The sequence below is a fragment of the Macaca fascicularis genome, chromosome 5 (genome assembly GCF_037993035.2).
Source record: "Macaca fascicularis isolate 582-1 chromosome 5, T2T-MFA8v1.1".
In the NCBI taxonomy this organism is placed as follows: Eukaryota; Metazoa; Chordata; class Mammalia; order Primates; family Cercopithecidae; genus Macaca; species Macaca fascicularis.
Window position 1 is genome coordinate 111929305 of NC_088379.1, and position 23930 is coordinate 111953234.

At 35.2% G+C, this 23930-nt stretch overlaps 1 protein-coding gene across 7 annotated transcripts in view; it reads right to left on the reverse strand.

Annotated features, from left to right (window-relative positions):
• Window positions 1-23930, reverse strand: part of TBCK (TBC1 domain containing kinase) — a 241420-nt gene that overhangs the window by 182193 nt on the left and 35297 nt on the right. For all 7 annotated transcript variants that reach the window (XR_012434998.1, XR_012434997.1, XM_074040263.1 and 4 more), the window contains 2 exons: window positions 5512-5626; window positions 3876-3949 (listed from right to left, as the gene is read on the reverse strand). Coding sequence is in view for 5 of the 7 variants with exons in the window: in XM_005555619.5 (XP_005555676.3) it covers window positions 3876-3949; window positions 5512-5626 (189 nt within the window). In the remaining 2 variants the exon portion in view is untranslated. The remainder of the gene's footprint in view (window positions 1-3875; window positions 3950-5511; window positions 5627-23930) is intronic.

Consider the following 23930-nt stretch of genomic DNA (forward strand, 5'->3'; position numbering starts at 1 on the left):
CACTATATATTTCATGTACAAAAATTTAACCTCCCATCTCAATTAGAAAACAAAGAACCATATACCTGAGGGCACTTGCGTATCTTTTTATAAATCCTCTACAACTACCAATGAGACTTAAATAGAGGATATACTCAGTATAGTTTTGCTTAAAAAAAAAAAAAATTCCTATCAAAAATGCCCACTAGGATGGCCTTACAAATGACAATTTAAAAAGCAGGTAGTAAATAAGAATTACACATAGGAGCAATTGCTAAATTTGAATCCCAGTTCCTAGAAATAAAAGGAATAAGAACAGTTTTAGACGAGAGATGGAGTGAAATTTTGCCATACTTATTACATATGTGCATGCCCCTTCTTCATTTATTGTCAGATTTAACTCATGAGCACCCACAATCTAGATTTTAAAACCAGTTAGATTAAATTATGTCCTCTTACAATGATGATTATAATCAAAATATATTTAAATATATGTTTCATCTATGTAATGTATATTAAGTAGACATTCAAATATTATTTCTGTTTTTCTTCCTATCTTTTCTACAACCTCCTCAAACTATCAATGCTAGTACTTATTTACTTTCAAAATACAAGTCAATTAAGTCAGGGATTATGACTTAAATTCAAATGGGTAAATTTGGTTTTTAACTCCTTTTTCTTTTTAATAGAATGATGATGTGATACCAGTAGCTTCTTATGATTTGCTTGTGTATTTCTGTCATATACAAATTTGTATTGTGTTATTTTACCCTAAGATGATGATATTGCTCTTCTAAATGAATGTGTGATACCTCTAGAAACAGCTGAAGTCTAGTGGAAGCAGCACTATACTAGATGTTATAATACCTGTGTTCTAATTTCAGTTCTACCACATATTCTATATGTGATTTAGGTTTCTTCATCTGTAAAACTGGAATATTACTGCCTACCTCATAAAGCTGTAATAAATGTTAGTGAATCTATAAAGACATTTAATAAGAATGAAAAATTTAATACAAATGCAATGGTGTACTTTTATCATCACCACAATATATCCAGAAGTCAGTGTTCATCTTTATTCCTGATTTCCAGCACATCTAACTGAAAAATGATAATAATGAAAAATCAAGCAAAACTATAGGTACATTGTTATATCAAAAACTTCTGACAGGACAGAGATAAACTTTGTTTCAAATATTTTAGTTTCCCTTTTAATCATAGGAAAACTATTAAAAAATAATAAGCCCTAGAATTATTTAATGTAGGTCATCTTTTTTCAACAACCTTCTCTTCCGTATCATAGCATTTTAACACTCAAAGACAATTACCAGAACTTTGCTGTGAGTATGACTGATGAGGTAAATAAAGTGGCTTTCATCATCTGTTTGATGTTTTAACAAGGTATTAAGCTACTGGCCAACTGAAATGAATGCCTGATTTCCAACTCTTTACAGTATTTTGAAACAGATGGTAACATTTTACTTTGTTGTTCCTTAATATTTGTCTTTTGAATCAACTGCAAGCTTCTTCTGGTGTAAATATTTTCTTTCATGCCTTAGCTGTTTGATCACTTTATTTTTCCTGGCTAATGTTTCACATTTTGCTCTTTGATATTTTCTGGTAAGACCCTTTGGGTCTAAGACTTCAAAGCAAGCCAGACCAAATGGTAACACAAGACCAATTCTATCCAAGCATTTTAAATTCAAGTGTAGCTCTTACTTGATATGCTTTAAGAAAAATCACCTCCTTTCTTCGATTCATCACTGAAACCTAAAGTACCTTTAAATAAAAATAAAAAACTTAAAAGTAATTTTTAAGTTTTTGGATTTCTTTCTTACACAAATTGATTTAGACAAAAGCAGTAGCAGCAATCATTTGTACTACAGCTACTTAAAAGTCACCTTGAAAGGCATTTATCATACATGACAAAGGAGCTAGAGCCTCACTAAAAACTTACATTCAAATATAAGTTGAATAAAAAAACCCCTTTCATATTCGAAAGGGCTTTTTTGAACAAATAAGGAATTGTAGACTGTCTTTGCAAAATACCATTTTCATGCTTATGAAACAAGAATTGGTTTTTGCCTATAAGTTTTCAACACACAAAACTGTAAGACTATGAATTTATGTACCTTAATAAGTAGCCCATCAGAACAGAAAATTCTCTCACTAAACAATGAGCTTCTTGAGGAGAGAAGACTATCTTATTTATTTTTGTAAAACAAACAGGCAGAAGAGAAATTGCTCAATAAATGTTTCCTCACTGAATAAAGTTTAAGTTTATTATCTATGTCTTAGTAATAAGACACAGCCATAAACTTAACGAAAAGTTTAGTTAAGAAACCTATAATTTGAGTTATAAAGAAAAAAGGGCAAGTTATATATGAGGCTGGCTTTTAAAAAAATTATATTAAGTTTTTAAGTAACATTCTGTTTGAAAAACACACTCTATGACTTCATATCACAATTCTCAGTAACGGTGTGATAAAACTTATTTTAGGAAGCCCAAAGAGGAAAACACAAATGGATACTATCAAAAACAGCCACACTACAATTGAAAAAATATGATTAAGGTCTCTAGGTTAGATAATAATACTGCATCAAGTTTAGTTTTCTTGTTTTGACAACTGTTCTGAGGTCATGTAAAAAAACAAAGTCCTCCTTTTAGAAAATACAAATGGAAGTACTTAGAGGTAAAGTGTTATTACGTAACATTAATTACTTTTAAGTGATTATAAAAAACAATCATTATACACATACACACATATATGCTTAGAAAACAGAGAAAAAGCAAATGTACTGAAATGTTAACATTTGGAGAAACTGATGAAGATACGTATAGAGGAATTCTTTATACTATTTTTGTAACTATTTTATCTAAAACAATCTCAACTTAATCTTCAAAAAAGAAAATAATTCTGAAAATGTCTAAAAGCAGCCACACAAATATAACACAAAAATCTGTATCAAAAACATCTACTTGAGGCCAGGCGCAGTGGCTCCAGCCTGTAATCCCAGCACTTTGGGAGGCCGAGACGGGCAGATCACCAGGTCAGGAGATTGAGACCATCCTGGCTAACACGGTGAAACCCCATCTCTACTAAAAAAATACAAAAAAACTAGCCAGGCGAGGTGGCGGGCGCCTGTAGTCCCAGCTACTCGGGAGGCTGAGGCAAGAGAATGGCGTAAACCTGGGAGGTGGAGCTTGCAGTGAGCTGAGATCTGGCCACTGCACTCCGGCCTGGGCGACAGAGTGAGACTCCGTCTCAAAAAGAAAAAAAAAAAAAAACATCTACTTGAATATGCACGAAACGACCTTCCATTTCTTTTGTGGATGGCAACATACATCTGCAATTCCATAACAGAAGTGATTAAATAAACCTTTCTGAACTTAAACATAGACTTTCAGGTATGGAATTTATCTCTACCTCTAATATCCACAATGACTCAACTTGAGTCTTAATATATAATTATATCTTAGAGAAAAGGGAATTAAACATAAAACATTAAATTGAAAATAATGTGAGTGATGTTTTTCAGTCTCTTGATGCACACACATTATCATTAATTGAGAATCTAGTCATCCTTCTTGCCTTGAATTGATTTGATTCTGAATGACATACAGATAATTAGGAAATATCATAATGTAAAGGATGTCAATACTGCTAGCCTCTCTGTCAATTCAATGAATGATCAACATCAAGGATCTATAGGATGCTGGGAAAAACTCATTGTCTACTCATTTTAAAAGTATATGGAAAATTGAGATGCATTAATTTTTAAAAAGCTGTTTTCATGTCAAAAAGGAATATCAAATATAATTAACAAAATATACACGTTACCAAAGATTACAAAATTTAAAAAGAAACTCAAAATAGAGGAAAACATATCCTTACCCTATTGGGAAATCAACATCATCACCATGAGCTGTCATGTGATAAAGTCCAAATTTAGCCAATTTAATATGTCCCTACAATAGTAAAGAGAAAAAACACTATCAAATATTTTATTATAATGGGCAAGGAAAATTATTATACATTTTATACCTAAAGAAACCATTATATAACAATATTTTATCAAAATACCACTATAGAAGATTTAAAAAAAACACAATTTTATAAAAAACTATCTGCCAATAGTCTGCTTTAGACTCATTAAATATGTATATATGCATATGTACACATATATATCTCAAAATGACAAATGACATGTTTCTTTAATATTTTTGCTGTTACATTGTCTAGTTATTTCACAAAACAAAGAGGCAAAAATGTTCTCATCTGTCTTGAAACTTTGGTTAGAATGGTTTATGGTAAGTTTCACAGAGCAAATTTTTCTTCATGGAGTTGCAAGTCCATTTATATTTATAATTTAACTGTGAAATAGGAAAACTTAACTTGAAAATATCAGTTCAAAACTCATCAAGATTTTGGTAAATCTGCTAGATTTCCAATGATTTTTTATATTGTTTGAGAACAAAAATAACTATCATAAGTATAAGGCTCTTAATAAATGATAAATATAATTTCATATCTTTTAAGTTTTTTTCCCTTTTAATCTATAAGGCTTTAAAATATTAAGTTGATCTTAAAATTGGTTTGTCTTCTCACGAACATTATTTCCAAGCATTATAAAATATTTATATTTAAAAACAGCTTAGATTGATATGGCAATGATTCTTTACTGCCATAAATCTAAAATTAATGAGTACACTTTTCTGTGTTTGTGTTTGTGTGTTTGTTTTTTAGAGACAGGGTCTCACTCTATCACCCAGGCTGGAGTGCAGTGGTGTGATCATAGCTCACTGCAGCCTCAAACTCCTGGGCTCAAGCAATGTTCTCATCTCAGCCCCCCAAGTATTGATTTGGGAAAAGAACCAGAGAACAAGGATAATCCTACTAATACAGTAAATGATGTCCATGAAAAAATTTCCTCCAATATGTTTTTATATATTTTATGAAAAGGAATAAAATTACAATTATTCCTGAAAATATACAACCTTGATACCATAATTCTCTCTGAAGAGTTTACAAGCTTCTTCTTAATGCCCCATAAGATTTCCAGTAGAGAAACAGCACTTCAATAGTAAAAGGAGGTAGGTATGAACAGCTGGTAAATAAGGAGATAAATAGAAGAGGAAAGAAGGCAGAAGAAAAACAGAGAAAACACAGTGCAGCTGGTTTATATGAATAACATTCTAGCAAAAAGAGCCATTTTCTTAAAAACGAAAATAAATTAAGAGGAGGAGTATACTGGGAAGCCACAAGGCTTTAGAAATAAGAGTAAAATGAAAAAACCATAAAGTTAGAAAATGAGTCTTGTGGGGAAAATAATCCATGTGAAAGATATACAGATTAAATAATTTAAGGATTCTTTTTTCAAAAACCACAATCACTTTCATATAGTCTTTTCATTATGAATATTCTTAAAACATATTCTGATTCTATTGTTCTTCTGATTGAGTAGCCCTGATCCCAGTTGCTTCCAATTTCAAACGATATACAAATATTTATTACATGATTTAACAATTACCTTTCGGTCCAACAGGATATTATGAGGAGACAATGCCCTGTGTACTATACCATGTTTGTTCATATACTGCAAGCCCTGAAGAACCTCAAATGCTATGCACAAAACCGTTGAGGAGCTACAAAGAAAACAAAAAGTCAAAGTTCAATTACAAAGCAAATAAATAACTTGTTTTAACAAGTGAAATGTGACATACTGAAAATATTCAAAAAGTTTTATTTTTTATTGCTCCTCTTTTATTCTGAGAAAATAGAACCTACATATTTTCTAAAATATCTACTTCTACATATTTTAGATTTTCTGATTATAACAGAATTGATCTGACAAAGATCCTACAGTTTCCTAAAGGCTACTGTAATAGCAGTATTTGGTCCTTCCAGGAAAAGGCTTTAATTTTGATGGCGAGTGCAACTAACCTATAGCAGGTTGGCTTTGCCAAATTATCAGGTTAAGTTTCAGGTATATGGCAGAACTAAGTCACTAACAACTATTTTGCTCAATACAAAATACCTAAGCCCCTGAAAAAAAGTAGTAACAATATATTTTATGGTATACAACACTAGCTTATTTTCCATATTCAACCTATAAAGCAATCTCTGGTCATTTATGATTTAGCAAACATTTCTCTTTAATTCTTATCCTATTATGTACAGATCATCCTTCACACATACATCCTCCAGTTTTTCCCTCCTCTCTCTCACCATCCGTCTCCCTAATGTTTTTTCCAATTTGCAAGTCTATTCATGTAAATTACCAGGAAACAGGCACTGTATTTGGTTAAATACTGCTACTTGGCAGTCGTATTTGGAACACGTTTTAATTTTTATCATTACATCTTTATAAAGTATGGATTGTTCATTTGCGGACATTGGTGTCTGCATTAAAACTTTTTCCTGTCAACATTTCTTTTCTTTTTGAAAAGTTCAAATCTCAGAAGAGTATGACAAATGTAATACTCACATAGAAATTAACCTAGCTTTATTAATTATCCTCTAATGTTTTAGTCAAAAATTGTTCACATGGAAAATTTCCTCATACCTACAATATTAACATTTTGGTATAGATTTTCCTTTCTATCCATTTTTTAAATTTTTCTAAAATTAAATTCGTGTTTGCAGATAGCCACTAAACATAATTTTTAAAACCAATAGTAGAGCTAAAATGGAATCATAAAAAATATTCAATCCACAAACAGGCAGAATAAAAGGAAAAAAGAACAGAATAATAAATAATAAAAAAGAACAGAAAAATGACTAACAGATTTTAATCCAGATATAGCAATAGTTATATTAAGTACAAATGGTCTCAACTCACCAATTAAGTCATAAGGATTGTCAGATTTGATAAGAATTTAAACTCAGCTATACTCAGTCTATGAGAAACCTACACTAAATAAAAGACATAGGTTAAAAGTTAAAAAATGGACTAACAGATTGCCATGGGCTTGGGTGGGGGGCAGGTGGACTACAAAAGAGTATGAGAAAATTTTGTGGCATGAGGGAACTGTTCTATCCTTGATTTTGATGACGGTTACATAACTTTATCAAACTCATTAAAGTTCACACTAAACAGGGTAAACATTAAGGTATTATACCTTAATAAACCTGACTTTAAAAAAATACTAAATTGAATAAAATTTTTACAAAAATAATTGTTGCAACCTGATTCTCTCTCCTAAATTAAAACCAAAAGAAATAACCAGAGACCAAAGCTAAAATTTGCCTCTATGATCCTAGTTTGACTTTCCAGAGGGAATCAGCAGTTTTTGTTTTCAATCCTTCTGGTGATTAGATTTTTACTTACTTACTAACTCTTCACTATGCAAGAGGATATAGTTGACGTATTTTCACAACTTTTCTATTTTCTTCCTCAACTCCTTTTTATTAGTTACATTGTTTTACATTATCAAATTTTATTTTACATTATCAAATAATCATCAGCAGTTAGTTTTCGATTCTTCTGGTGGTAAGACTTTTACTTAATATAAGTAACTCTTCACTCTGCAAGAGGATACAGTTGACATATTTCACAACTTCTCCATTTTTCTTCCCCAATTCCTTATCTGCATTCGTTATATTTTTTTTAGACTATCAAATTATAAGTGGGATAAAGGAAACCTACACTCCTTGCTGGAAGGTGAAACAAATAAGTAAATAGATAACGTGATGTGTAGTGATTAAATGAAGAAAAAAATAAAGTAGGGAAGACAGATAATGTGTTCAGGGAAGGCCTCACTGAGAAGGTGACACTTACATAGAAATCTAAAAGAAGTGAAAAAGACAGGTAGGTCTCTAGAAATGTATGATTCAGGCAGAGGTCACAGCAAGCAACTCCTGAACTGGTATAAAGTCAGCAGCTCACAAAAGTGTATTCAGTGCATGCAGTAGAATGAGCAAAGAATAAAGTGACAGGAGATAAGCTCAGAGAGGTAGCTACGAGTCAGATGACTCAGATGACGAAAGGTCCTTTAGGCCACTGTAAGACCTTTGGGCTTTTACTCTGAGAAACATGGGAAGTGACTGGCACATTGCCACATGATAATAATGATTAATAAATACTTACTGTAGAACTAAGCACAGAAGGAAATACAAACCTAGGCCACTTAAACCCTAGCTGTCAAGAGAAAATGTCTCAGTCATCAAGATTTAATAGATACCATAATTTTATAACTCTATTTATGAACATTATCATCAGCTACTATAATTTTTATATATCATACTATTTTTAAATTTCTTTTTTGTTTAGCTATAAGACATCTTGAGAAATTGTTTCATACAGGGAGCATAAGTAGGATATTTTCATGCACAGCGCATCTGAAAATATCTTATTCTTGCCTTTAAACTTGGAAAGAATTACTCCATTGTCTTACAGCATTCTTTATTAATGGCGAGAAGGCTACTATCAGTCTGATTCCAACTTTGTTGTAGACATCCTGTTACTCTTTCCTGGGAAGTATTGAGGATTATTTTTACTTTATCCCTAGAGTTATAAAATTTCAGCCCAATATGTCTAATGTGGGTATGTTTGTGCCAGTCAGCATTAAGCATGCCCTTTTAATTTACAGACTCACATGTTCCATTAACACAGAAACATTAACAAGGAAAATTCGATTTGTTACATCTTTCACTATTTACTTTTTTTTTCTCTAAGTTGGAACTCTTAGTAGGCAGATGATAACTGGAACTATTTTTTTTTAATTTAATTTTTTGAGTACATAGTAAGTATGTATATTTATGAGGTACATGAGTTTGGATACAGGCATGAAATAAGTAATAATCACAGCATGTAAAATGGGGTGTCCCTCCCCTCAAGTATTTATCCTTTGGGTTATAAAAAATTCAATTGTACTTTCAGTTATTTTAAGATGTACAATTATTATTGACTACAGTCATCCTGTTGTATTAACTTTCTGTTTTAAGAGCATAGTCTTAGTCCTATCTATTATATAACTTAATTCCAGTAGAGAGAGATCCAAAGAGAGAGAGAGAGACAGAGAGAGAGAGAGAGAGAGAAATCTAAACTATTAATTTCCAGGATTTCTATTATGTCCCCTAGCTGCTCCTTGTCGATAGATACTGTTCTTTGGTTATGGATATATCATTCCTTTGAGTCTCTCTGAGAAGAATTAGACCTCTTTTAATTCTGGAAAAAAGAGTATTATCTTCATTTCCTCTGTGGTGAGTACCCCCTCTCCACTCCATCTCCAGGCTCTGTTTTTCTTTAACTTTTTTTTTTTTGCCTCAAACACCTGGTAATCCAGTCCCTGGTTGTCAGTCATATTTTGAAGTAAAGGAGTAACCTGATATTACCCATAATGTGTGTAAAAAAGAAGCAATGAGGGTTATTGGGTTACTATTTATAAAGAATGCTATTTAAATTGACTGTAAACTATTCCTTTTTATCAAATAATTTATCCCATATTAAAGTGCCATATCACTGAGTCTTAAACAAATAGGGAATGTGTGAAACAAGCAAAATTCAGGATAAACAGAGTTTTCAAAAACATCTTCAAGAAATCAACTGTATAAATGGCAATATCCCAAACTTAAAAAAAATTATTTGTAACTTATCAAGAGTTATAGAGGCAAGGATTTTCTGTAAAAGCACAATTACATTGATAAATATGTGCATATGAAAGAAAACAAAATCTTCCCCATTAAAAACAAAGAGAAACATTCCCTGAGATTAGCAAAATGTAAACCTAGTTTTATGAACTCATTTGGCTCTACAAGTCAATTTTAGAGTAGCTTCTCTTGTTCTTGTCTGTTTCTCACACAATTCACAAAAAACTGGTGCCATATGCAGCGGTGACACTAGAGGACCTCAGCTGCATACTACTTCAATATAGATGCCTTTCTCATGAAATTAAAGCCAAACCTTTAAAGTGATTTTCCCACTGAACAAGTTCTAAAACTACTGAACACATAGACTGCATTTTCTACTCTCTATACCGTGCTTTTGTTAATTGTGAGATATTAGACGTTAGATTTACATGTCGAAAAGCACATTCATGTTAAAAATGAGCTGAACATGCATACCAAAATAATTTTTTAAAATTCAAACATATAAATGACATACCCTTTCGTAGCTATTACTTGAGAGTACATGTCAATTACAATCTGATTTGCTTCTCTGCCCTTTTATACTCTCAGAATTCAATTTTTTAATTTGTTCTAAAATGTAAGGTATAAAGAACAAAAAATGTTATTTTATATCATGAGAAGAACAAATCAGTATTTGCAGAATTTTGTGTACTTACTAGCTTTTTAAGTTATATTCTTTAATACTACCAATAACTTGGGTCATGAAATTTTTTAAGTAGCTAATGCAACAGCAAAGTGAAACTATCATATGTCTAGTAGTAGTTAACATGTTACAGTTTAATTGAACATGGACACTAAAAGAAGATTTAGGATTAAGAGAATTGGATTCACACAGTTAAATAAACAAGATACTGACAGGGGACAACAGGACTTTATCCTACACAATTCCCAAGGGAGAATCTTGTTTAATACACAAACCCATCAGTAACCAAGAAAATGTAAAATTATACTTCAAATCAAAAAATATTCTACTCCTTTTGACATTTTTCAGTAACTATTGTTACTTCAGGGCCTGGGTGGCTAGCGTTTACTTTCTCATCATTGTCCTGAACAACTGGACATTAAGAATCCCTAGTGATTATAAATACAGATAAGACCAAAGGTAGCTTTCAAAATAATATAATTGATAACTCCCAATAAAGCAAGATGACATTTGATGACATTTTCATTTATATTCAAACATAACAATGACTGGCTATTTGTTTGTTACTGAATTTCTGGGCCCACAATTACCAAGAAGAACTGATCTGCACTATCAACAAGCCTACAGTATACTTAGAAAGACAGATTTACAAACTGATAATTATAAGCAATTAACTAAGTAGATAAGAATTATTCATTCTTTCCTTTGTCTTCAAAGAAAAACACAACATAAAAATTTATTTACAACATTGGTGAGACCAAAAGAGACCTACAAAAGTCATAAATCTTGGGAAAGTAAGCCTAAAATCTAAAAGAGAAAAACACTATCATCACCACCACCACCACCATCAACAAAAAAGATGCTGACAGTTTCTAGGTTTGAGTCAACTTGGTTGTATTTGGATTTTCAACAGGGCTTAATAAATCTTCAGATCTATCAGTTGGTATAATCCCAGGTATATTTTTTATCCCTTTCCAGATATCTTTCAAAGGCAATTTACTGTTTATGATTAAATCATCCATAAATAATCTGTAGCTGTTGGTTAAAACATACTGAGGCCAAGATCATGGATTTAATTCTTATGCAGAATGGAAGACTTCATATGTTCACAGCCACAGGCTTTCATCTAACCCCAGCCAATACTCCCAAATACAGATAGTCTGTCACAATGAGACACTGCTTAACCTATATTTACTTAAAACAGCCAAATTTTTAACTACTATCTCCTATACTTCTCTGTTCCTCATTCCTGAGGACCCATTCTTTAAGCTCATCAAGACCTTGGGGTCCCTGTTCTCTAAGGCTCATCTATTACCCCAGCCAATCAGCCCCTTTTTGACATCCTTCTTTATTCAGACAGATATGGTTTGTCATTTCAATAATTTTTTGCAAAGATCCTTAATGGCTTCTCATTCAATGGCTCTCCCTTGTGGTAGAAATGAACTCCCTTTCTTGATTTCTGACAGTACACAGCTGGAGGGTTTCTTGATTTTATGGTAATTATTTCTATATAGGCTCGTCTTTCCCACTGTATCTTGAGTATGTATTAGCTTATTCAACTATGATTCCCTCTATCTATCAGTGCCTGTAATGTGCATGTTCAATAAGTATGTATTTAAAAAAGGTGTTAAAATACATGTATAAAATAATATCACACAATGGTACAACAGGGAAACATAATTAAATTCTCTACCGCTAATAGAATCACATCTCCTGAGAGAATGTAAAATCTTGTAGTCACTCAAGAAAACACAAATTGCTCAAGTTCACCCAATGGCTATCCACAAAAAAATATTCATTTGCTGAAAATACAACTCTCCTAGTCTTTTACTTACTGAAAGAAACAGGAATAAATTAGGATATACTGGGTAACTGGATAATCTTGTTAATATCTGTCTAAAACTGTAAATTACACTAAATTGTTGAGAGAGATTACTACTGGCCTCAATGCATCAGCTCGTTTAGGTATCTGCAACATTTCCAAGAAGAGAGGTTACTTGAATTGCAAGAAATAGAGACCAGGAAAGAGAATGAGAGGTCAAGGTTGCTGAGATAGATTTGGAAGTCATTCATGTATAAGTGATAACTAAAACCACACATGCTATTTCCTCAGATCCATGATCCATGATATTTCTAAGGGCCATTCCACAAGCCAAAACACCCATACTGTCAGCTAACCAAGAGAGGAAACACATTTCTGCATTCTATGAGTTCAAGATGTTCTTTCACCTTATAAAACCTGATCATTCCCACAGAAATTTTCCTTTTGGTCTAAAACATTCCTTACTTGGTATCAGCCTGAGGTAAAAATGTTAAGAGAGAGGAAATACAGATGAAATATATTAATGGTTAGCTACTGTGTAATTTAAGAAATGGAGAGGAAAAATAAAATGCTTACTAATGATTAATGCTCAGATAATATTACAAGTGTATAATTCTGTGTTATCTTCAAAGAAACTTTTCTTTATAACTTGACAAAAGAGCTCAACTAGTATATAACTTTTAAAGACTCACTAGTTTATAATTCCAGAATTTGGGGAGGGTGTTTCCAATGATGAGCTGGTGTCTTTGAGGCTTTTGACACTTATCACTTACTAAATTTTGATGTTTTATAAAAAATACCACAATATTTAACGGAGCAAAAAGGATGAAAAATACAAGTTTCTGGAATTGAAAAACACATTTCAGTACTGGGCATCCATGTTTTAGCCTGAAAGGACACCTATCCATGCTAAATTTAAAAATGTATTTGCCTCAGATTCAGATGTTTTGAAATGGAAATTGCATTGATAAACTGCTACCTAAAGATTAGTAAGTCTAAAAAAAGTAATCAGTCCATCTGACTTTCAGTTGTGAGACTAGGCATATTTTACAATTTAGTTTTAACTCCAAAATAATCAAAATAGAATTCTGTAAGTCTGGAATGTATCTAATTCTCAATAGGATACAATAAATTGGGATATTAACTTTCCAACTTGAATACTAGATAACTTTTTTTCTCAGCAGAAAATTAACTTGGTAAGATCAAATACATATGGAAAACATAGTCTAGCGGTTTGAGGTTCAGACATAAAGCCAGGAGGCTCTGTCACTGATTTGTTATGCTTAGACAGTGTTCCAACTTCACCCTGCTTCCATCTGCAAATTTATAAAGTAAAAAATGTAACACCAAACAGAAGCTAAATGGAGATCAATGAGCTATCGGCCCTGCACAGAATCTTCATCATCTTAAAAGCACAACAAAATAAACAAAAAGTCCAAGTCTTCCTCAAAAATCCCAGGGTTTTTCTAAAACTATACAATATATTTTGTTACACCATATATATATATATCCTATAAATTAACAAAAATTGCAAATTGAGCTCTCCAACTATTCTCCTGACATAACTGAATCAGAAGAACATTTTTCTAACTGCTCTGTGAGAATAAAATCACCATTTGATATACAGGTCTGGAGGATCTCAAGGTTGGCTGCGTATTTCTGCCCCATTAATGTTTTCTTCTCCCAAGCATTTTTTTCCTATCCTTGCACAGAAACTTCAAAACCTCTTTTGTCATCATAGTCACTAATTCTGGCTGTGCAAACACACTAGGTAATACATCCAACTCCCCATACCCTGGTAGCATTGGGGATGTTGGAAGACTGCAACTTTTCTCTAAGACAGAACTTATCATGGCATATAATGGGTCAAATCTGTACCCTGTATCATTACAAAGTTGTTTTTAAAATTAAAATTAATGTATATATTGCCATGTGAAAAAAGGAGAGGCAAATTTCTATTACTGTTCAGAATTTTGATTTGAGACCAATTCACATTTTTAAGTGGGCCAATATTTTAGATGACTAATTTATCACCCTACCCATCTCAAATAATGAATGGGAGAGGGCCTGAATAATATGGATTGCTTATTACAGTGTCTGCAAGACAGCATATTGTAAACAAAAGTTTCAGCAAACTGAAATGTTCAGTTAAATAAGTATTGGTCTCTCTTAAGTAACTTATGACCGGTATGATTGCTGAAAAAACCCTATTTACCATGTCCCTTGTATTTGTCAGCAGTTGGGGTGACACAGTGATTATATTTAGATCAGAGAATCCAAAAATAGCGAAATTTTATTCTTAACTACTTCTTCTAGACTCCGTAAGCTTCCCATGATTCATAAATAGGAAGGCAGACAAAGCAAAATAATACTTTAATAGCCAAAGCTTTGTCTCCAAATTTTAATGTAGAACTCTGAGTTCTGCTTACCTATATAAATAAATACATTTTCCTAAACCAGATCATCTTGAATTAATTAGTTCTGTCTATTTCACCTAACCTTGAACTAGAATTTCAGTTCTCAATACTATGATATAAGGAAGATCATACCAATTATAGCAAGCTTCAGAAAAGAGAGTAAGAAAAAGCTCTTATCCATATAATCCCATAATGACCCAAGAATACTGTGTAAAAATTGAAGAACAGTTATCTTTTACCAATTCACAAAAAATATAATATTAATAAATACGGATTCTTAATTTTAGGTTCTCCTATGTGTGTTGTTTTCTTGTGCAATATCCGCAATCACTTATTTCAACCAGAATTTATAAGATGGTAGCTAATTTAGCTCAAATACTTTAAAACTTCTTAAGAATGGTGGCTCACACCTGTAATCCCAGCACTTTGGGAGGCCAAGGCGGACGGATCACCTGAGGTCAAGAGTTCCAGACCTGACTGACCAACATGGCAAAGCCCATCTCTACTAAAAATACAAAAATTAACCATGTATGGTGGTGGGCATCTGTAATCCCAGCTACTTGGGAGGCTGAGGCAGGAGAATTCCTTGAACCCAGGAGGCAGAGGTTGCAGTGAGCTGATATCGCCCCACTGCACTCCAATCTGGGCGACAGAGCAAGACTTAGTCTAAAAAAAAAAAAAAAAAAAAAAAAAAAAAAAAAAAAAAAAACCTGTTCTTAAGTTGTATAAGTCAGTATCTCATATTCTACAAAGAGCATATTGATTTCTAGGTCTCCCACCACTGGAAGAATTTTAAGAACCTTTCACCAAAAGGAATGGTAAAGAATCACCTTAAGGACTCGTTAATATAGATATTGCTGGGTTCTACTCCCTGCAATTCTGATATAGCATATAAGATGAGTCCCACAAATTTATATTTCTAATAAGTTCCCAGGTGATAATGATGATGAACCACACTTTGAGAACCACTGTCCTAGAAGGTGAATATAAATGAACCTGTTTCACTTTCAGATATACAGGAAGGTATAGTATAGAACAAAGATAATAGATTTCAGATTTAAATAGAACAAAGTTTAAAGCCCTGGGCTTTTTCTAATTGTCATCTAACTCCTAAGTATCTTTCTTAATCTTTAAAATGAGGTAATAATAACCACTATTACAACTATGTGGTAAAATTTAAATATAACATGCTTAAAGAGCCTGGCATAAAGTAGGTACTCAAATATTGGTTTCTTTCTGTGCTACATATATTTCTTTTTTTTTTAATTAATTAATTTATTTATTTATTTTTAATTTTTTTAATTTTTTATTTTTTTAGTATACTTTAAGTTCTAGGGTGCATGTGCATAACGTGCAGGTTTGTTACATATGTATACTTGTGCCATGTTGGTGTGCTGCACCCATCAACTCGTCAGCACCCATCAACTCGTCATTTACATCAGGTATAACTCCCAATGCAATCTCTCCCCCCTCCCCCCTTCCCGTGATAGGCTCCTAGGCCCCGGTGTGTGATGGTCCCCTTCCCGAGTCCAAGTGATCTCATTGTTCAGTTCCCACCTATGAGTGAGAACATGTGGTGTTTGGTTTTCTGTTCTTGCAATAGTTTGCTGAGAATGATGGTTTCCAGCTGCATCCATGTCCCTACAAAGGACACAAACTCATCCTTTTTTATGGCTGCATAGTATTCCATGGTGTACATGTGCCACATTTTCTTAATCCAGTCTGTCACTGATGGACATCTGGGTTGATTCCAAGTCTTTGCTATTGTGAATAGTGCCGCAATGAACATACGTGTGCGTGTGTCTTTATAGCAGCATGATTTATAATCCTTTGGGTATACACCCAGTAATGGGATGGCTGGGTCATATGGTACTTCTAGTTCTAGATCCTTGAGGAATCGCCATACTGTTTTCCACAATGGTTGAACTAGTTTACAATCCCACCAACAGTGTAAAAGTGTTCCTATTTCTCCACATCCTCTCCAGCACCTGTTGTTTCCTGACTTTTTAATGATTGCCATTCTAACTAGTGTGAGATGGTATCTCATTGTGGTTTTGATTTGCATTTCTTTGATGGCCAGTGATGATGAGTATTTTTTCATGTGTCTGTTGGCTGTATGAATGTCCTCTTTTGAGAAATGTCTGTTCATATCCTTTGCCCACTTTTTGATGGCGTTGTTTGTTTTTTTCTTGTAAATTTGTTTGAGTTCTTTGTAGGTTCTGGATATTAGCCCTTTGATGAGTAGACTGCAAAAATTTTCTCCCATTCTGTGGGTTGCCTGTTCACTCTGATGGTAGTTTCTTTTGCTGTGCAGAAACTCTTTAGTTTAATTAGATCCCATTTGTCAATTATGGCTTTTGTTGCTGTTGCTTTTGGTGTTTTAGACATGAAGTCCTTGCCCATGCCTATGTCCTGAATGGTATTACCTAGGTTTTCTTCTAGGGTTTTATGGTATTAGGTCTAACATTTAAGTCTCTAATCCATCTTGAATTAATTTTTGTATAAGGAGTAAGGAAAGGATCCAGTTTTAGCTTTCTACTTATGGCTAGCCAATTTTCCCAGCACCATTTATTAAATAGGGAATCCTTTCCCCATTTCTTGTTTCTCTCAGGTTTGTCAAAGATCAGATGGCTGTAGATGTGTGGTATTATTTCTGAGGACTCTGTTCTGTTCCATTGGTCTATATCTCTGTTTCGGTACCAGTACCATGCTGTTTTGGTTACTGTAGCCTTGTAGTAGAGTTTGAAGTCAGGTAGCGTGATGCCTCCAGCTTTGTTCTTTTGACTTAGGATTGTCTTGGAGATGCGGGCTCTTTTTTGGTTCCATATGAACTTTAAAGCAGTTTTTTCCAATTCTGTGAAGAAACTCATTGGTAGCTTGATGGGGATGGCATTGAATCTATAAATTACCTTGGGCAGTATGGCCATTTTCACGATATTGATTCTTCCTATCCATGAGCATGGTATGTTCTTCCATTTGTTTATGTCCTCTTTTATCTCACTGAGCAGCGGTTTGTAGTTCTCCTTGAAGAGGTCCTTTACATCCCTTGTAAGTTGGATTCCTAGGTATTTGATTCTCTTTGAAGCAATTGTGAATGGAAGTTCATTCATAATTTGGCTCTCTGTTTGTCTGTTACTGGTGTATAAGAATGCTTGTGATTTTTGCACATTAATTTTGTATCCTGAGACTTTGCTGAAGTTTCTTATCAGCTTAAGGAGATTTTGGGCTGAGACAATGGGGTTTTCTAATATACAATCATGTCATCTGCAAAGAGGGACAATTGGACTTCTTCTTTTCCTAACTGAATACCCTTTATTTCTTTCTCTTGCCTGATTGCCCTAGCCAGAACTTCCAACACTATGTTGAATAGGAGTGGTGAGAGAGGGCATCCCTGTCTTGTGCCAGTTTTCAAAGGGAATTTTTCCAGTTTTTGCCCATTCAGTATGATATTGGCTGTGGGTTTGTCATAAATAGCTCTTATGATTTTGAGATACATTCCATCAATACCAAATTTATTGAGCGTTTTTAGCATGAAGGGCTGTTGACTTTTGTCAAAGGCCTTTTCTGCATCTATTGAGATAATTATGTGGTTTTTGTCTTTGGTTCTGTTTATATGCTGGATTACGTTTATTGATTTGCGTATGTTGAACCAGCCTTGCATCCCAGGGATGAAGCCCACTTGATCATGGTGGATAAGCTTTTTGATGTGCTACTGGATCCGGTTTGCCCGTATTTTATTGGGGATTTTTGCATCGATGTTCATCAGGGATATTGGTCTAACATTCTCTTTTTTTGTTGTGTCTCTGCCAGGCTTTGGTATCAGAATGATGTTGGCCTCATAAAATGAGTTAGGGAGGATTCCCTCTTTTTCTGTTGATTGGAATAGTTTCAGAAGGAATGGTACCAACTCCTCCTTGTACCTCTGGTAGAATTCAGCTGTGAATCCATCTGGTCCTGGACTTTTTTTGGTTGGTAGGCTATTAATTATTGCCTCAATTTCAGAGCCTGCTACTGGTCTATTCAGGGATTCAGCTTCTTCCTGGTTTAGTCTTGGGAGAGTGTAAGTGTCCAGGAAATTATCCATTTCTTCTAGATTTTCTAGTTTATTTGCATAGAGGTGTTTATAGTATTCTCTGATGGTAGTTTGTATTTCTGTGGGGTCAGTGGTGATATCCCCTTTATCATTCTTTATTGTGTCTATTTGATTCTTCTCTCTTTTCTTCTTTATTAGTCTTGCTAGTGGTCTGTCAATTTTGTTGATCTTTTCAAAAAACCAACTCCTGGATTCATTGATTTTTTGAAGGGTTTTTTGTGTCTCTATCTCTTTCAGTTCTGCTCTGATCTTAGTTATTTCTTGTCTTCTGCTAGCTTTTGAATGTGTTTGCTCTTGCTTCTCTAGTTCTTTCAATTGTGATGTTAGAGTGTCAATTTTAGATTTTTCCAGCTTTCTCTTGTGGGCATTGAGTGCTATAAATTTCCCTCTACACACTGCTTTAAATGTGTCCCAGAGATTCTGGTATGTTGTATCTTTGTTCTCATTGGTTTCAAAGAACATCTTTATTTCTGCCTTCATTTCGTTGTGTACCCAGTAGTCATTCAGGAGCAGGTTATTCAGTTTCCATGTAGTTGAGCGGTTTTGATTGAGTTTCTTAGTCCTGAGTTCTAGTTTGATTGCACTGTGGTCTTAGAGACAGTTTGTTATAATTTCTGTTCTTGTACATTTGCTGAGGAGTGCTTTACTTCCAATTACGTGGTCAATTTTGGAATAAGTGTGATGTGGTGCTGAGAAGAATGTATATTCTGTTGATTTGGGGTGGAGAGTTCTGTAGATGTCTATTAGGTCTGCTTGCTGCAGAGATGAGTTCAATTCCTGGATATCCTTGTTAACTTTCTGTCTCGTTGATCTGTCTAATGTTGACAGTGGGGTGTTGAAGTCTCCCATTATTATTGTATGGGAGTCTAAGTCTCTTTGTAAGTCTCTAAGGACTTTCTTTATGAATCTGGGTGCTGCTGTATTGGGTGCATATATATTTAGAATAGTTAGCTCTTCCTGTTGAATTGACCCCTTTACCATTATGTAATGGCCTTCTTTGTCTCTTTTGATCTTTGATGGTTTAAAGTCTGTTTTATCAGAGACTAGGATTGCAACCCCTCCTTTTTTTTGTTCTCCATTTGCTTGGTAGATCTTCCTCCATCCCTTTATTTTGAGCCTATGTATGTCTCTGCATGTGAGATGGGTCTCCTGAATACAGCAGACTGATGGGTCTTGACTCTTTATCCAGTTTGCCAGTCTGTGTCTTTTAATTGAAGCATTTAGTCCATTTACATTTAAGGTTAATATTGTTACATGTGAACTTGATCCTGCCATTATGATATTAAGTGGTTATTTTGCTCGTTAGTTGATGCAGTTTCTTCCTAGCCTCGATGGTCTTTACATTTTGGCATGTTTTTGCAATGGCTGGTACCGGTTGTTCCTTTCCATGTTTAGTGCTTCCTTCAGGGTCTCTTGTAAGGCAGGCCTGGTGGGTGACAAAATCTCTAAGCATTTGCTTATCTGTAAAGGATTTTATTTCTCCTTCACTTATGAAACTTAGTTTGGCTGGATATGAAATTCTGGGTTGAAAATTCTTTTCTTTAAGAATGTTGAATATTGGCCCCCACTCTCTTCTGGCTTGGAGAGTTTCTGCCGAGAGATCTGCTGTTAGTCTGATGGGCTTCCCTTTGTGGGTAACCCGACCTTTCTCTCTGGCTGCCCTTAAGATTTTTTCCTTCATTTCAACTTTGGTGAATCTGGCAATTATGTGTCTTGGAGTTGCTCTTCTCGAGGAGTATCTTTGTGGCGTTCTCTGTATTTCCTGAATTTGAATGTTGGCCTGCCCTACTAGGTTGGGGAAGTTCTCCTGGATGATATCCTGAAGAGTGTTTTCTAACTTGGTTCCGTTTTCCCCCTCACTTTCAGGCACCCCAATCAGACGTAGATTTGGTCTTTTTACATAATCCCATACTTCTTGCAGGCTTTGTTCATTTCTTTTTCTTCTTTTTTCTTTAGATTTCTCTTCTCGCTTCATTTCATTCATTTGATCCTCAATCGCAGATACTCTTTCTTCCAGTTGATCGAGTCGGTTACTGAAGCTTGTGCATTTGTCACTTATTTCTCGTGTCATGGTTTTCATCTCTGTCTGTTTGTTTATGGCCTTCTCTGCATTAATTATTCTGGTTATCAATTCTTCCACTCTTTTTTCAAGATTTTTAGTTTCTTTGCGCTGGGTACATAATTCCTCCTTTAGCTCTGAGAAGTTTGATGGACTGAAGCCTTCTTCTCTCATCTCATCAAAGTCATTCTCCGTCCAGCTTTGATCCGTTGCTGGCGATGACCTGCGCTCCTTTGGAGGGGGAGATGCGCTCTGACTTTTTGAATTTCCAGCTTTTCTGCCCTGCTTTTTCCCCATCTTTGTGGTTTTATCTGCCTCTGGTCTTTGATGATGGTGACGTACTGATGCGGTTTTGGTGTGGGTGTCCTTTCTGTTCGTTAGTTTTCCTTCTAACAGTCAGGACCCTCAGCTGTAAGTCTGTTGGAGATTGCTTGAGGTCCACTCCAGACCCTGTCTGCCTGGGTGTCAGCAGTAGAGGCTGCAGAAGATAGAATATTTCTGAACAGCGAGTGTACCTGTCTGATTCTTACTTTGGAAGCTTCCTCTCAGGGGTGTACTCCACCGTGTGAGGTGTGGGGTGTTGGTCCGCCCCTAGTGGAGGATGTCTCCCAGTTAGGCTACTTAGGGGTCAGGGACCCCCTTGAGCAGGCAGTCTGTCCGTTCTCAGATCTCAACCTCTGTGTTGGGAGATCTACCACTCTCTTCAAAGCTGTCAGACAGAGTCGCTTGCGTCTGCAGAGGTTTCTGGGTTTGTTGTTGTTGTTGTTGTTTAGCTGTGCCCTGTCCCCAGAGGTGGAGTCTACAGAGACTGGCAGGCCTCTGAGCTGCTGTGAGCTCCACCCAGTTCGATCTTCCCAGGGCTTTGTTTACCTACTTAAGCCTCAGCAATGGCGGGCGCCCCTCCCCCAGCCTCGTTGCTGCCTTGAGGTTAGATCGCAGACTGCTGTGCTAGCAATGAGGAAGGCTCTGTGGGCGTGGGACCCTCCCAGTCAGGTGTGGGATATAATCTCCTGGTATGCCCGTTTGCTTAAAGCGCAGTATTGGGGTGGGAGTTAACCGATTTTCAGGTGTTGTGTGTCTCAGTTCCCCTGGCTAGGAAAAGGGATTCCCTTCCCCCTTGTGCTTCCCAGGTGAGGCGATGCCTCGCCCTGCTTCAGCTCTGGCTGGTCGGTCTGCAACAGCTGACCAGCACTGATTGTCCGGCACTCCCCAGTGAGATGAACCCAGTACCTCAGTCGATAATGCAGAAATCACCTGTCTTCTGTGTCGCTCGTGCTGGGAGCTGGAGACTGGAGCTGTTCCTATTCGGCCATCTTGCTCCACCCCTTGCTACATACATTTCTTAATACGTGTATAGCCCGCATCATCCTTTCTCTTCCAATAATAAGTTCATAGAAAGAAGTCATCAACTTAACTTCTCTTGATGCTGATGACAATTTTTTTTTTTCAACTAAGAAAATATCTAGGCTTACTCACTTCCAAAGTCATTGTTTATTTAATTATTATTATTATTATTTTTGGAGACAGAGTCTTGCTCTGTTGCCCAGGCTGGAGTGCAGTGGCGTGATCCCGGCTTACTGCAAGCTCTGCCTCCTGGGTTCATGCCCTTCTCCTGCCTTGGCCTCTTGAGCAGCTGGGACTACATGCGCGTGCCACCATAATCGGCTAATTTTTTTTTTTTTTTTGGTATTTTTAGTAGATATGGGGCTTTACTGTGTTAGCCAGGATGGTCTCGATCTCCTGACCTCATGATTCGCCCGCCTCAGCCTCCCACAGTGCTGGGATTACAGGCGTGAGCAACCTCGCCCAGCCTATTTAACTTTTAACTACAGTTAAAGGTATATTGCATATAGCAAAGATGTAATGGAATATAAGCAAAGCAAACCAATCGCATGAATAAGTACAGGGTAATAGTTTAAAATTTAAATCCCAATTATGGATTCACTTCACTGAATAGTCTAGTAGGTCCCATTGAATGACCTGGTATTTCTACCTGCCTACAGTAACAGTTAAAATAACAGCAATGATAAAGATAACCATATCACAACTACGACTTTAAGTATAGCCCTTTAATAGGTCTATCAACCTTTTGTAATACACAAATTTTTAAGTCACAAACTTTGTGACTAAATTAAAGACTACATCTGGATAAATGGATGAAAATTCAACCCTTGGCTTTACAATTATAACAACAAAATTTAAAAGGAATACAACTTAAGGTGAAGTTCCTCTTGAAAAGATCTGATATTAACTGGGGTATCTAAATCTTAGACATAATAAATTTTTATATAAATCATATGAGGTATATGCCTCACAGCAATGACTTTGAAACAGCAAAATAAAACTTTTTTTCCTGACCTCTTTTCTAAAGAAAATGAACTTTGTTTTAGGGGCAGCAAGTAGAATTGAAATCTAATAGAAAATCTTTTCTGCATTTGAAATAATATTTTTAGAGTATGTGTCTTTTGTTTATTTGCTGGTTAGCTTGTCTGAAAGGAGGCCCTCAAAAAGATCTGTGCACATCCTAACCCCTGGCACTCTGAATGTTACCTTACTTGGAAAAAGGGTGTTTTCATTTGAGAAAATCATCCTGGATTATCCAGGTAGGCTCAAAATCCAATGTTGAGTGTTCTTATAAAAGGGAGACACAGAGATGAGAAGACACACAGAGGAGAAGGTGATGTGAAGACAGGGGCAAAGATTGAAGTGATGTGGCCACAAGCCAAAGAAGCCAAGGAATGCCAACAGGCACCAGAAACTGGAAAAGGAAAAGAAGAATTTTTACTGAAAGCCTCCAACGAGGGTGTGGCCCTGCAAACACAGTAAGTTTTCTGAATTCTGGCCTCCAGAGCTGAGAGAGAATAAGCTTCTGTTATTTTAAGCTATCTAATTTGTTGCAGTAGCCACAGAAAACTAATAAAATGTTCCAACTTTCTATCACATGTTTGGTCTTTCGAAATAGCCCCCATCCTGAAGCTAGAGGCTTTCAAGTGTCACCTCATCAGAATACTCAGTTATGGCTTAAAGGAGCCATCATGAATAACAAGACAATCCTATTACTCAGGAAATTCCAAGGGTTTTTGAAGCTCTGGACCAGGAACTTGGGGCAAAGAACAATACATTCTTGATTGTATTATATTAGGGAAACGCAAACAAAAACTACAGTGAGATACTACTTCATACCCACTAGGATGTCTATAATCAAAAGACGAAAAATAACTAATGTTGGCAAGGATGTCAGGTAAATGGAATCTTTGTGCATTGCTGGTGATATAAAAAGTGGGA